Here is a 12965-nt window from a genome sequence, read left to right as displayed (position 1 = left end):
TTTCTGCTTGGGGCAGAGTTTTGGTTACACGCATACAGGCCTTCTTTTCAATAATAATAGAATTGAATGTTTTGATGCACCTTCCAGAACATTTAAATGAACTGTGGAAGGATTTGGTAGTTGGCCAGGAAGTTTAAGTGATCCCTGGGCACTTGTCAAAATGTTATGACACTGCACTTGTTTTATACTCCAAGCAATGGCAAATCACCACTATGGAGGAGTTTCACGCTCATTCTCTACAGAGAAATACTGTACCTCAACTCCAGACTTACACTGCAAATTAGCATCTTCAAAAAGTATATTGTGAAAACTTCTCTCATGTAATCACCAAAAGGAGATCCTGATTGTCAATAATTTTCACTTAAAAATTATAAACTTCGCAACTCTACATATATAATTGCAACCGTTAGATTTAATTTTAAAAGCCCTGATACGGCCAGTTTCTCAAAAATTCATAATTTACCTGCCTTTTAGAACTAGATTTACAGAACGCATGTAGCAGGCTTTTATTCTTTACAAGAATTACTAATTATTACAAACATTCCTTTATTGGTCAGAGCTTTGAGTATAGGGGTTGGGAGGGCATGTTGCGGCTGTATAGGACATTGGTTAGGCCATTTTTGGAATACTGCATGCAATTCTGGTCTCCTTCCTATCGGAAAGATGTTGTGAAACTTGAAAGGGTTCAGAAAAGATTTACAAGGATGTTGCCACGGTTGGAGGATTTGAGCTATAGGGACAGGCTGAATAGGCAGGGGCTGTTTTCCCTGGAGCTTCAGAGGCTGAGGGTTGACCTTATAGAGGTTTATAAAATCATGAGAGGCATGGATAGGATAAATAGACAAAGTCTTTTCCCTGGGGTGGAAGAGTCCAGAACTAGAGGGCATAGGTTTAGGACAAGAGAGGAAAAATTTAAAAGGGACCTAAGGGGCAACTGTTTCACACAGAGGGTGGCACATGTATGGAATGAGCTGCCAGAGGAAGTGGTGGAGGCTGGTACAATTACAACATTTAAAAAGGCATTTGGATGGGTTTATGAATAGGAAGGGTTTGGAGGTATATGGGCCAAGTGCTGGCAAATGGACTAGATTAGGTTAGGATATCTGGTTGGCATGACGAGTTGGATCAAAGGGTCTGTTTCCATGTTGTACATCTTTATGATCTAAATAGATTCTAATTACACATAAATTTCATGAACTGTCAACATATGACTTTACAAGTTAAAACTCTAATCCCCTCATAAAATTCCTCCCTACACATACATACACAGGCATAAAAAAGGGTGTCCAGGCCACAACCTAATTAGATATGTTACATACATAGGGGAACAAGTGAAGATATTTCCTAATCAACCTATACAGAGACGTTATGACCCATCTCTGGATCAGGTGTGACTTGAATCCAAGCTTCTTAGCTCAGCTTTAGGGATACCATAACTCCACCACAAGACTCCCAGGGGAACTAACAAAGATATTTTAAATCAACCTGTGCAGTCATGTGATGACACATCTGTGGATCAAATGGAACTTGAACCTAGGCCATTGGCACAGGTACTGCAAGAGCCACAAGAGCCCCAGGGGAACAAGTGAAAGGTAGAACAATTCATTCAACTCTGGTGTGCTCAATATTGATCTCTTCCTTACTCAAAAGCCAAGGGCTCTTGTGGTGCAGTGGTAACGAACCTGCCTCTGAGCTGGAGGACCCATATTCAAGACTCAACTGTTCCAGAATTATACAATAACATCTCTGCAGGATTAACTGGAAAATATATACTTGTAAAGACAAGAGGTCTGGTGGCACATAGAGTACGAACACTACTGTTACTGTTAATACAAAACTAAAAGTAATTATCAAAGAACAACTGAAATAGAAATATGGAACAAAACCAGAAATAGCTAAAGAAACTCAGCAGGTCTGACACCGCCTGTGAAGAGAAAGCAGAGTCAACATTTTAGGTCCAGTGACCTCCTTCAGATCCGTTCCTAAGAAGAGTCACTGAACCTGAAATATTGACTTTGCTTTCTCTCCACAGATGTTGTCAGATCTGCTGAGGTTCTCCAGCAATGTTTGGTTTTGTTTAAGACTAATTTTAACTGTCCCTGCTGGCTAGGTGTTAATTCCTAAACAACTATTTTTATTCCAAATTGATTGAAATAATCATTCCACACCCATACTCATTTCAAAGCTAAAATTAAAATAATTGGAAAATAGAATTTGTATGACAATTGGATTTATCATTTTACAAAAAAGATTCTCTATCAACCATCAAGAAATATTATCTGTTATTCTTTAAAAACTCAAATTATTTAAACACGAGATCATTTTAAAGTTTACAAAATGAACTACAGAAACTCTAATAATTACACAATTTTGCCTGATATATTGGACTACTGATAAAACACAGTCATTTGATAAGCAAACTTCCCTGTAAAACCAATAAGAAAATAATAGTTTTAAATTTCAGTAGAATACTGACTATATCACTTAAAACCACTTAACCGCATGCTAGATTTAAAGTTTCCTAGATTAACTTTAAACAAAAGCATGTGGAAAATCTTCATTCTTAAAGTGACATCCTGCAAGAGCTTTTGATGTAGAGTAATGTATATTGCACCATGCAGAACTTAAAACTCAAAATCCATTGTACATTTGAATGACAAAAGCATTCTCAGCAGGAGTAAATATTGCAAATCTCTAATTGCCCTGGACAATGTGGTGGGAAGCTGCCTTCCTGTACAGCTACAATCCTTGGGATATAGGGTCATAGATGTTGCTGGTAGGAAGTTCCAGGATTCTGACCTAGCAGTAGTGATGGTGAGTGGCTTGGAGGTGAACTTGCAGATGGTACTATCGCCATACACCTCCTGTCTTTGACCTGAGTACTAAAGATCTGTGGTTTGTAAAGTGCTATCAGAGAAGCCTTGGTGAATTGTTGTATTGCATCTTAATGATGATGCACACAGGTGCTGCTGTGCTATTAAATAAAAATGTGAACGGAATCAGAAGAGGAGACAATAGGACCAGTAATCAAAAGATTGGTTCAAAAGTTCAAATCAATTTGAATTTGAACTACACTGCAGAGGTGCAGCTGATTGTGAGCATCACATAGATAGCATGGTCCTTAGATTACTAATCAAAGCGAACTCATGAACACTCAGCGTAAGCCAATGTACCCATGCCTGCCTGCAGCCAATGCTTTGACAAACAGTGAGTGAGAGAGAACGTCCAACTAAAACGTCAAGTGATCAAGAGGCAATTAAACCTGAATTAAATGGAAAGTGAAGTGAAGCTTCAAAACGTTTACAAGGAAAGGACACATGAATGGCACCAAGTCATGTTGCTGTTTTGAAGAGCCAGTAAGTGCTTAATGGGCAGAAAGGTCTTCTGCATCATAATGATTTGGTGATTCTAGTGCAACTTCTGGGATCTCTACAAAGCTAACCTTTGGAGAAAACTGTATTGTATTTGACATCTGTGCCTCTGAGCTATACAGGATCTCCTAGTTATCTGCTCCTCGGTTTGGCCATGTATTAGGTGAATGATGAATGCTATGTACAGCCGAAGTGTTTAGTCGTAGCAAAATCGGGTAGAGATTTTGGTCATGGTGCGGAGTTATCCAATCACTTACCTTTTCTTCACAGGAATTTGCATTTGGCTGGGTGGTTCTGGAGTAGGATTGTCTGTGACACCTGCCAATTCCCTTCACATAGTTCACAACCAAGCTGTGCAGGATATGCAGCGCACTGTCTGTGAGAAACAGATGGTGCATCCTAATGGGCCATCATTTTATAGTATTTGGGAGAAAGGATCTGGTGTCATTTTCTTAGCTCAAACAATATATGTGTCATTCATATGTGTTGATTCCAAAGGAAGGAGGAGTAGTGCATGGGCCGATTGCATCTGGTCAAATCACTACAACCTGAGATAGGGTTGCTGTAAACCAAAAAAAGGTCTCCCTGCTATAGGAAAGATGTTGTTCAACTTGAAAAGGTTCAGAAAAGATTTACAAGAATGTTGCAGGAATTAGAGAGTTTGAGCTATAGGGAGAGGTAGTATAAGATGGGGCTATTTTCCCTGGAGGGTCGGAGGCTGAGGGGTGACCTTATAGAGATTTATAAAATTATGACAGGCATGGATAGGGTGAATAGTCAAGGTTTTTTTCTGAGAGTGGTCGGGCCCAAAACTAGAGGATATAGTTTTAAGGTGAGAGGGGAAAGATATGGACCTGAGGGGCAACATTTTCATGCAGAGGGTGGCGCGTGTATGGAATAAGGTGCCAGAGGAAGTGGTGGAGGCTGGTACAAATACAACGTTTAAAAGTCATCTGCATGGGCATATAAATAAGACTAGATTAATTTAGGATTTTGGTCAGCATGGACAAGTTGGACCGAAGGGTCTGTTTCTGTGCTGTACAACTCTATGATTCTATGACTCTAGAAGTTAAACTACAAGGAATGCCATAAAACAGGAGCAATGAAGAAGTATATTACTTTAGCTTTGGTCTTAGATGAGAGATGGTATGGCTGCCATAATGAAAAACCAAAGACCAGAACCTGGGGAATACAGAGACCTTGAAAGATTACCGATTGAAGATGGTCAAAGATAAAAGGTAAAGCCACACAGGCATGTAAAATTGAAGTTAGTTATTAGTCAATTAAAGCAAATGTAGGTCTGAAAGCACAAGAATAATGGATGAACAGGCTATGTATTGAATAAGATTGTAGGCAACAGCATTCTGGATAAGATCAAATTCACAGACGATAGAAGGTAAGCAGCCAGGAAGGAGAATTAGCGGAATCTGGAAGTATTAAAGGGAAATATGAACTTTTCAGAAACAAATAGGTTAAGGAAGTGGTATAGATAAGTGCCTCTATGGGACTATTAGAGGGCATTTATCACAGTGCAATTGGGTTCGAAGGTCAGTTCATGATCAAATAGGACACCGGTGACCATGAGCAAACTGTATTGATCCCTAAGGAAGACAGTATGTGACTGGGGGCCAAAGACAATGGCATTGTCTTTCCAATGTTCAATCAGATGACATTTCAGCTTAACTAGGACTCAGTTAAGCAGTTAAACAAAAGCGGTTGAGGGAGGTAGGTTGGTGTTATCAGTGTGTAAATGAAATCTGAACAAATACAAAGAGGTCTTGGATTCCTCATCACTAAGAAAGATCATTAATCAGATATTGTTGCCAATCTGGCCAAATTTCCTCAATATGTCTCCATTTTACTCAACTCAACTTTTTTTTTTGGTTTATTTTCTATCTCTTTATGACTTCTCCTAGCTTAGCCTGTCAAAGAGACTCGAATCAAGCTCATCTCAATCCTACTCCCATTAAACATGTAACCACTTAACTTCCCTTCCTGACTTTCATGCTAACGTAGAAACATTGAAAACAGAAGCTGCAATAAACCTTTCAGCTCTTTGAGCATGCTGTGCAATTCAATATGATCATGGCTGCTCATCCAATTCAGCGCCCTGTTCCAACTTCCTCCCTATACCCTTTGAAACCTTTAGCACCAAGATTTCAAGAATAGGGATCATATTTTTAAGGTGTGAGGATAAATATTTTAAAAAGGACATGGAAGGGTTATTTTTAAACAGAGTGTGTGGAATGAATTTTCAGAAGAAGTGTTGGCGGAGTTACAACATTTAAAAGACATTTAGATAAATACATGGATGAAGAATGTTTGGAGGAAAATGAACCAAGCACAGACAGTTGGGACAATTTAGTTTGGGATTATGGTTAGCTTGCACTGGTTGGACTAAAAGGGTCTATTTCCACACTGTATGACTCTATCACTCTGTAACTGTATTTAACCCCTTCTTGAAAGCATTCAATGCTTTGACCTCAACCATTTTCCGCAGAAAATTCAACAGGCTCATCACTCAGTAATGTCTCCTCATCTCAGTCGTAAAAGGCTTACTCCATATCCTTACACTGTGATCCTTGGTTCTAGACGCCACAGTAATTAGGAACATTTTTTCCTGTACTTACCCTGTCCAGTTATGTCAGAACATTTATTTATCAGTGAGAAAAAAAACTTCACACTGAAAGAAGATATTCTGATTGATTGAACAGAAGAGTGGAAAGTAAAATTAAATCTGGAGAAACAGAAGTAACATTTTGAAAAATGCAATAAGGCAAGATAATATACAATAACTGGAAGACAGTTGAGTAGTATGGAGTAACAGAGAGACATTGGAGAGTATGCCTATAGATTTTCAAGGAAAGAGTAATTAATTTGGCATGCTTTTCTTTATTCACCCAGGCTAACAATAAGAGCAGACAAGTTATAGGATAATACACAACACTAGTTAGGCAACAGCATGAATATTTTGTACAGTTTTGATCACTACCATATTGCAGGAATGGTGTGATTGCACTGCAGTGTTCGCAGAAGAGATTTATGAAAATATTGTTCAGCCTAGAAAATTTTACCTATGAAGATGAATTGGATTTGTAGTTGTTACTCTTGGTACAAGGTAGTTGATCAGTGACTTAATTGAGATGTACAGAATTAGTAAATTTAAACAACCTATTAACCTTAGCAGAGGGCTCAAAACCAAACAGCATAAATTTAATAAACAAATTGCTAGAAGAGTTTGAGAGGAAATTAATAAAGATTTGTTCACCCAGAGGGTGGTAGGGACCAGGAACACTGCATAGGTGGTACAGAAGAAACTATCGTACAACAAGTACTTGGATGTCTACTAAAGAAACATCATGTCTACATCACCTGTATGGCTATGGATTTAGTGCAGATGTTGGGGGGGGGGGGAGAAGAGAGAGGTGGGCATGTGCTGGATAACATATTTTCAGCCAGAGGATGGTTAATCTGAGGAACTTATTGCTGCAGAGGGCTGTGGAGGCCAAGTCATTGTATTTAAGACAGAGATAGTTAGGTTCTTGATTAGTACAGGAATCAAGGGTTATGGGGAAAAGGCAGGAGAATGGAGTTGAGAAACATATCAGCTATGATTGAATGGTGCAGCAGACTGGATGGGCCAAATGGCATCCTACTGCCTAATACATTTTGTATGAATGGAACAATTACTACACTTCAAAAGTACTTAATTGGCTGTAAAGCACTTTGGAACATACTATGATCATGTATGATGTTATATAAATGCATGTCATTCTTTCCTTTCATGTACAGTTCATCCCTATGCTCACTGTATTCCACCAAATCACCAAATACTGCAAGATCTGAATAATATCCAGGCTTAGGCTGAAAGGTGGCAAGTAAAATTCACACCACACAAATACCAGGTAATGACCATGTCCAAGAAAGAACAATCTAGCCACCACTCATTGATATTCAATGACATTATCACTGAATACCCCTCTATCGACATCCTGAGGGTCACCATTGACCAGAAATTGAACTAGCCATATAAATACCATGGCTACAAGAACAGATCAGAGGTTATGAATACCACAGCAGACAACTTACCTCCCGACTCTGCAAAGTCTGTCCACCTCAGGAATGTGATAGAATATTCTCCACTTGTCCGGATGAGTACAGCTCCAACAATACTCAAGAAGCTTTAGATCATCCAGGATGGCCTGTTTGATTGGCATTATATCCACAAATATCAAAGGAATCAAGGATTACGGAGAAAGGGCAGGAAACAGGACATTTTGGATCAGCCACGATCCTACTGAATGACAGAACTGGCTCAAGGAATTGAATGGCCTACACCTGTTCCTATTTCTAATGGTCTTCTCCACTCTCTCCACTACCAGTGGCAGCAATGTTTACCATCTACAAGATATGCTGCAGAAATTCAATGACCCTTACATAGTGCCTTTTAAACTCTCAACCACTGTTATCTAGAAGGACAAGAGCAGCAGATACATGGGAACACCACCACACAGAAGTTCTCCTTTAAATAACTCACCATCCTAACTTTAAAATGTAACACCGTTCCTTCAGTGTTGGGACAAAATCCTAAATTCCCTTCCTAACTGTACTGAGCATCTACCTACAGCACATGGACTGCCTCAGTTCAATGTGACAGCTCACCTTCTGAAAGCTAACTCGGAATGGGCAATAAATGCTGGTCCAGCCCGCAACATTCATGTTCCTCAAGTGAATAACCAAAAAGAGTTTTATTTAAAAATTCTTATCCTTGCTTTCAAATCCCACCCCCTCCAAATTCTGCACTCTTCAATAACTGTATAATATCTTCTAAATCTGGTCTGATAATCTCAATTTTGACTTTTCCATAACTGGTTTGTGTGCCTTTAGCTGACAAAGCCGCAAGCTTTGACATTTCCTCCTGTAAACTCTTCACTTCTCTATCCCTCTCTTTTCCCAAGGGTTTGATCTGCTACCATATGGTACAGTATCAAATTTTGCTTGATAACATACCTGTAAAACATCTTGCAGTATTTTACTACATTAAAGTCATTATATAAATAGATGTTGAAATTTTATTTCTGGAAATTAGATCACCAAGGAGAAGAATGTATATAGAAAAAAAATTAAAAAGTCAAGATAAATGCGAGAGGTAATTCAGAAGTTACACTACACCATTTAAATGCAAAACCTTTTAATTTTAAAGTGTGTTGACAATAAGAAGTTTTAAAAAGTCATCTCAAATTATTTTAAAATCATATCAGTATAAGCACAACAAGTTCTAACGGGAGACTGAAATTGCAAATCAAATTGTTAGAAAAAAGTCCAAAATGAACTTCATTTACAAATTGCCAGATATCCAATTTTAATCTACCAAAAAAAAACTGTTTTTCTTGTTAAAAGAAAGTGATTGAAATTCACGATGAGAATTTAATCTAGAAGGTCCGTGGCCATGCAAGTAACTGAGGCAATGAAGAAAACAATTAAGAATCCTTGTACGTAAACGCTCAGACATTTACAATGCAGTTGACTTTCAGGAATTTAGTTTCTTCACAAGACCACCGTATCATTTATCGGCGAGAGTACCTTATGTCTATGTCTCACCTTGCATTCAGCCGAACTAGTGTCCCAATTGGTTGTAGTCGTAACTGGTGTTGTAGCCGTGACAGGAACCGTCCTTGTGTTGGAAGTACTATCGATAATCCTCTGGATTTCTAGCAACTCCTGCCTCAGAACCTGTTTCTGGTGGAAGGTAAAGGAAGGATGGTTGGAAGCCATGGTAAACAAGAGCAGGAATTCGTCGCCAGTCCTGTCGTGAAGCTGAAGGCCATAGTTGTTGATGATGGAATCGATGTGGGTAAGGGTGCGGTACAGGACCCCGGACGCCTCCCTGTTGTCGGAACACAGCAAGGCCAAGGAGACGATCAGTTTGCTGCGGACCACTTCGTCAGTCATGTTCGTCAAACTGGCCAGGTCAGCCACGTTGTTCGCTTTGATCTCCGAGTCCCTGAGAGAATGATAGTCTTTCTTGGCCAAGTCCTCGAGGCAGGAGCCCAAAAAGCGAAGCTCCAGGGGGATGCAGAGATCGAGTAGCCCGCAAATGAAATCCACTCTCTGAGAAGAATTCAACTCACCGAACCAACGGTAAACCTCATCCCTCTGCAACTGCTTCTGCATCATCTTCAGCCACACAATCCCTGGGCTGGCCGAGAACCCCCTCACTTATTGATCAGGTTAAAATATCAGTGCAACTTTCACCTTCACCGCATTGTGGCTTCTTAGGCGTTCTCCCGCTTGTCAAGGAAGAATTTCCATTTTGATCCTGCAGAAGGTGGGGGGGGGGGGGGGGTGAAGAGAGAGTGTGGAAAAAAATGTACTTTTCCCTCGGTTGGGGGCGGGGTGGTTGGAGACAAACAGCTGTTTTAACGGTTGGATTATTGCCGTGTCGAAATGCCGTCGGCTTTTTCCTTTCTCAGTCCATGGTTTTTCTCCGTTTTCCCCGTCTCCTTCCTTCTCTCCCAGGTCTGTTCGCTGAAATGAATCGCTAGCGACCCCCCGAATGTGACGCGCACCGTTTCTGACAGCGTTTTGTTGTCTCTTGTGTTTGACTCCAGGCGGCCGCGCGCACTGGCTGTTAATGCGCCGGCCCCGCGCACGCGGACTGGCTGTCAAAAGCGCCGGGCGTGCGCACGCGCACTGCCGGCGCGGTGCCTTTCTTCAAACGTCCGGCCTCCCTGCGCGAGCCGGCTAAACCCGCCCCTCCCCGGAGAGTGGTTGGTGATAGGCCAGCGAGACCGTTAATCTTCGAGACGTTGAAGCGGCGTGCCCCACCCTTTCCATTAACAAAGAAAAATCCGAATGTCATTCGACAGTTCGCGTGCCAGTTTCTCGTCCATCATATACTCGATTAAAAAAAACACATTTTCTTTCGAGTTTCGTTTTCAATTCCTGCGAACGGACTTCGCTTCCTGACAAATGATACGGCTCGAGTGCCGCCTTCGGCTTTCCCAATGGGTCCGGTCTTCACAATCTGGTCACTCCATTGCTGAATGTCGCTGTCAGTTCACGGCCTCGCAAACAGGTCGGGCCTCCTGAGATCATGTTTTCCAGGCCCAAGTTGATGAAGTTTGCGGGGTCGGTTTACACCCAGAGAAGCTTCGTACTACATTACGTAATGCAGTGTAAAAATAGAGGATAACTCATTTAAGAATGTTGAATAGGTGGACCCTTCATCAAATGCGTGAAATATAATTTTACAAAACTAGTGGAAGATGGAGTGAATTAAACTCAATTAAATTTTAACAGTTTTTACCATGGCTTGAGTTGTGATCTTGTGCTAATGGTGGCATGCAATTTTTTATACATTTCAACGATCTCCGATTTCGACACGGGGGAATATTTTAGCAAATATATTTGGATGGTACTGTGTACTAATAAACATACAAAATACTGGAAATACTCAACAAGTCTGGCAGGGTCTGTGGTAAGACAGTTCAGTTTTAAGGTCTGTGACCCGATAATTGTCTAGTATTCACAATTAGTGGCTGTGTGGTTCAACCAAGAAATTGCCAGTAGCTCCTTTACTTTCTAGTCCTTTCAACCCACAAAAGATTCCTTTGCCTTAGAAGTCCACATTGGGTTCATGATTTGTTGTCTTAAATCCCTTGTCGCTGGATGTTTCTACAGGAAATAGGGTTTTGTGGTCGTACTCGTCAAGGGAACTAAAGTGCCAATTTGTAGCGTTTTGTTTTCTCAGGATGATAACTTTTCCTTTTCGAACCTAAGGACTTTAGAATCAGGACATTTGGCTGATCTAAATGCTAATTTCTTACTCCAAATGTCCGGTTAGACTCATGAACTTGATTAAAGAAATGCGCCACTCCCTGAGATGTCGTCTTTTGTTTGAGCTATTAAAACTCTCAAGTGAACATAAAAGAATTACTGTAATGATTAAGAAAAATCCAATGACAACAATCGGAGAAGAACATATGGTTTTTACTGTCCTGAGCAACATTTATCCCTCAATGAACATCTAAAACAGATCTTTTGTTGAAATATTGGCACCTTATTGTCTGCAAATTATTTGTCACAATTCCCACATTGCAACTGTGAGGAAGACCTTTGGTTGTAAAGCACTTTGAAATGTTCACAGATCAGGAAAGGGACTAATTAATGCTAAATTCCTCCTTTCTTTCAAAAGTAATTAATTAGCTGTAAAACACTTTGGGACATAGGGTAGTTATGAACAAAGCTGCTTATGAATTCAGGTTTTTCATAGCACCTTTGAGCAACTATATAGTTCCCTGTAAAACAAATTTATGAACTCTGTTTCAGTTGTGGTTTCGATAAAGAATTGTATACACTCATAACAAATCTATTTTCTCACGTCATGTAACTGTTTGGTGCTTACCTTATATTTAGACCCTTACATTATTTTCATACCAGTGGTATAATCAATTGATATTTGCTTTTAAACCCTGCACAACCTTGAAAATCTCTCTTGGGTCACCCACTAACCTCTTCAACTCTTGTGAAAATGTCCTAACTGTTCTTATAGAATCATAGAATGAGCAAGCACAATAAGACGCCATTCCAGGAGGCCATATCTCGTTAATACCACTATCCAGCTCATCCTACTCTTTCTTGCTAACTCTGTAAATTTAACATTGGCTGGTTTAAACAACAAGATGAAAAGACAATGAGGTAATTAATCAAGAATATGAGACAACAAGAACTAAATGGGGTAAGAAATTTGTGTACTTTGATGCTGAACAGTGACACAAATTGTACTGGATACAAATCAACATCTGTGATGTCATTAGCACCATATTCTAATACTCTGAGGTAACTAGCCAACTGTATCCTCTTGATAGGAGACATCAACTCAAGAGTTCCTGGAATGTGCTAATTCTACTAGCATGCACTGATAGATGTTAACTGTGCTTTCTGCGCATAAAGACTTTTACTACAGCGAACTGGCCGTAGGGTCATGATCTCCTGGGCACTCAAAATCTCTTCTACATGAACACCTGCAAGTGAGATAAAAATGTAGCAAACATTGACACTGACAACTGGTAGTTTGTTGCCTGTAGGATGAGCTGTGGACGCTAAATGGGGGCATTGAAAGAGATTAGCAGAAACAGCTTAACTGGTCAAGAAGGCAGCCCAGAGAAAGCAGACTAGCAAATCCTCTACCTCCTGAACCACTTTCTTAGTTTGCAGCAACAACTATTATGCCAGAGTAGGGCTCCAGAGCCACACCAAACAATTTGATCACTAGTGCAAAACCACTGTCTCTCAAGTTGGAAAAATGCCAGTGATAAGTCACTATGTTGCTGATCCTATTTGGTATATTGTAGCTTTTATTTCCAAGACAACGAAATAAGTCATAAGTTTCAACAAAAACTTTAAAATATTTGTTCCAATATTTGGTATGGATAGAGGATTGGCTGTCTGACAGGAGGCAGAGAGTTGGGATAAAAGGTTCTCTTTCGGAATGGCAGCTGGTGAGAAGCGGTGTCCCGCAGGGTTCAGTGTTTGGGCCGCAGCTGTTCACATTATATATTAATGATCTGGATGAAGGGACTGGGGGCATTC

General features: G+C 40.2%; 1 protein-coding gene across 1 annotated transcript in view; it reads right to left on the bottom strand.

Moving 5' to 3' along the window:
- zcchc14 (zinc finger, CCHC domain containing 14) overlaps positions 1-10362 on the bottom strand; it is a 117347-nt gene extending 106985 nt beyond the window's left edge. Inside the window, exon 1 of the mRNA XM_043706822.1 lies at positions 8973-10362. Coding sequence (XP_043562757.1) covers positions 8973-9548 — 576 coding nt within the window. The 5' untranslated portion in view covers positions 9549-10362. The remainder of the gene's footprint in view (positions 1-8972) is intronic.
- Positions 10363-12965: the final 2603 nt, after the last annotated feature.

Source organism: Chiloscyllium plagiosum, chromosome 17 (genome assembly GCF_004010195.1).
Source record: "Chiloscyllium plagiosum isolate BGI_BamShark_2017 chromosome 17, ASM401019v2, whole genome shotgun sequence".
NCBI lineage: Eukaryota > Metazoa > Chordata > Chondrichthyes > Orectolobiformes > Hemiscylliidae > Chiloscyllium > Chiloscyllium plagiosum.
The sequence above is the reverse complement of the archived record's forward strand: the minus strand, read 5'-3'. Positions and strand labels throughout refer to the sequence as shown.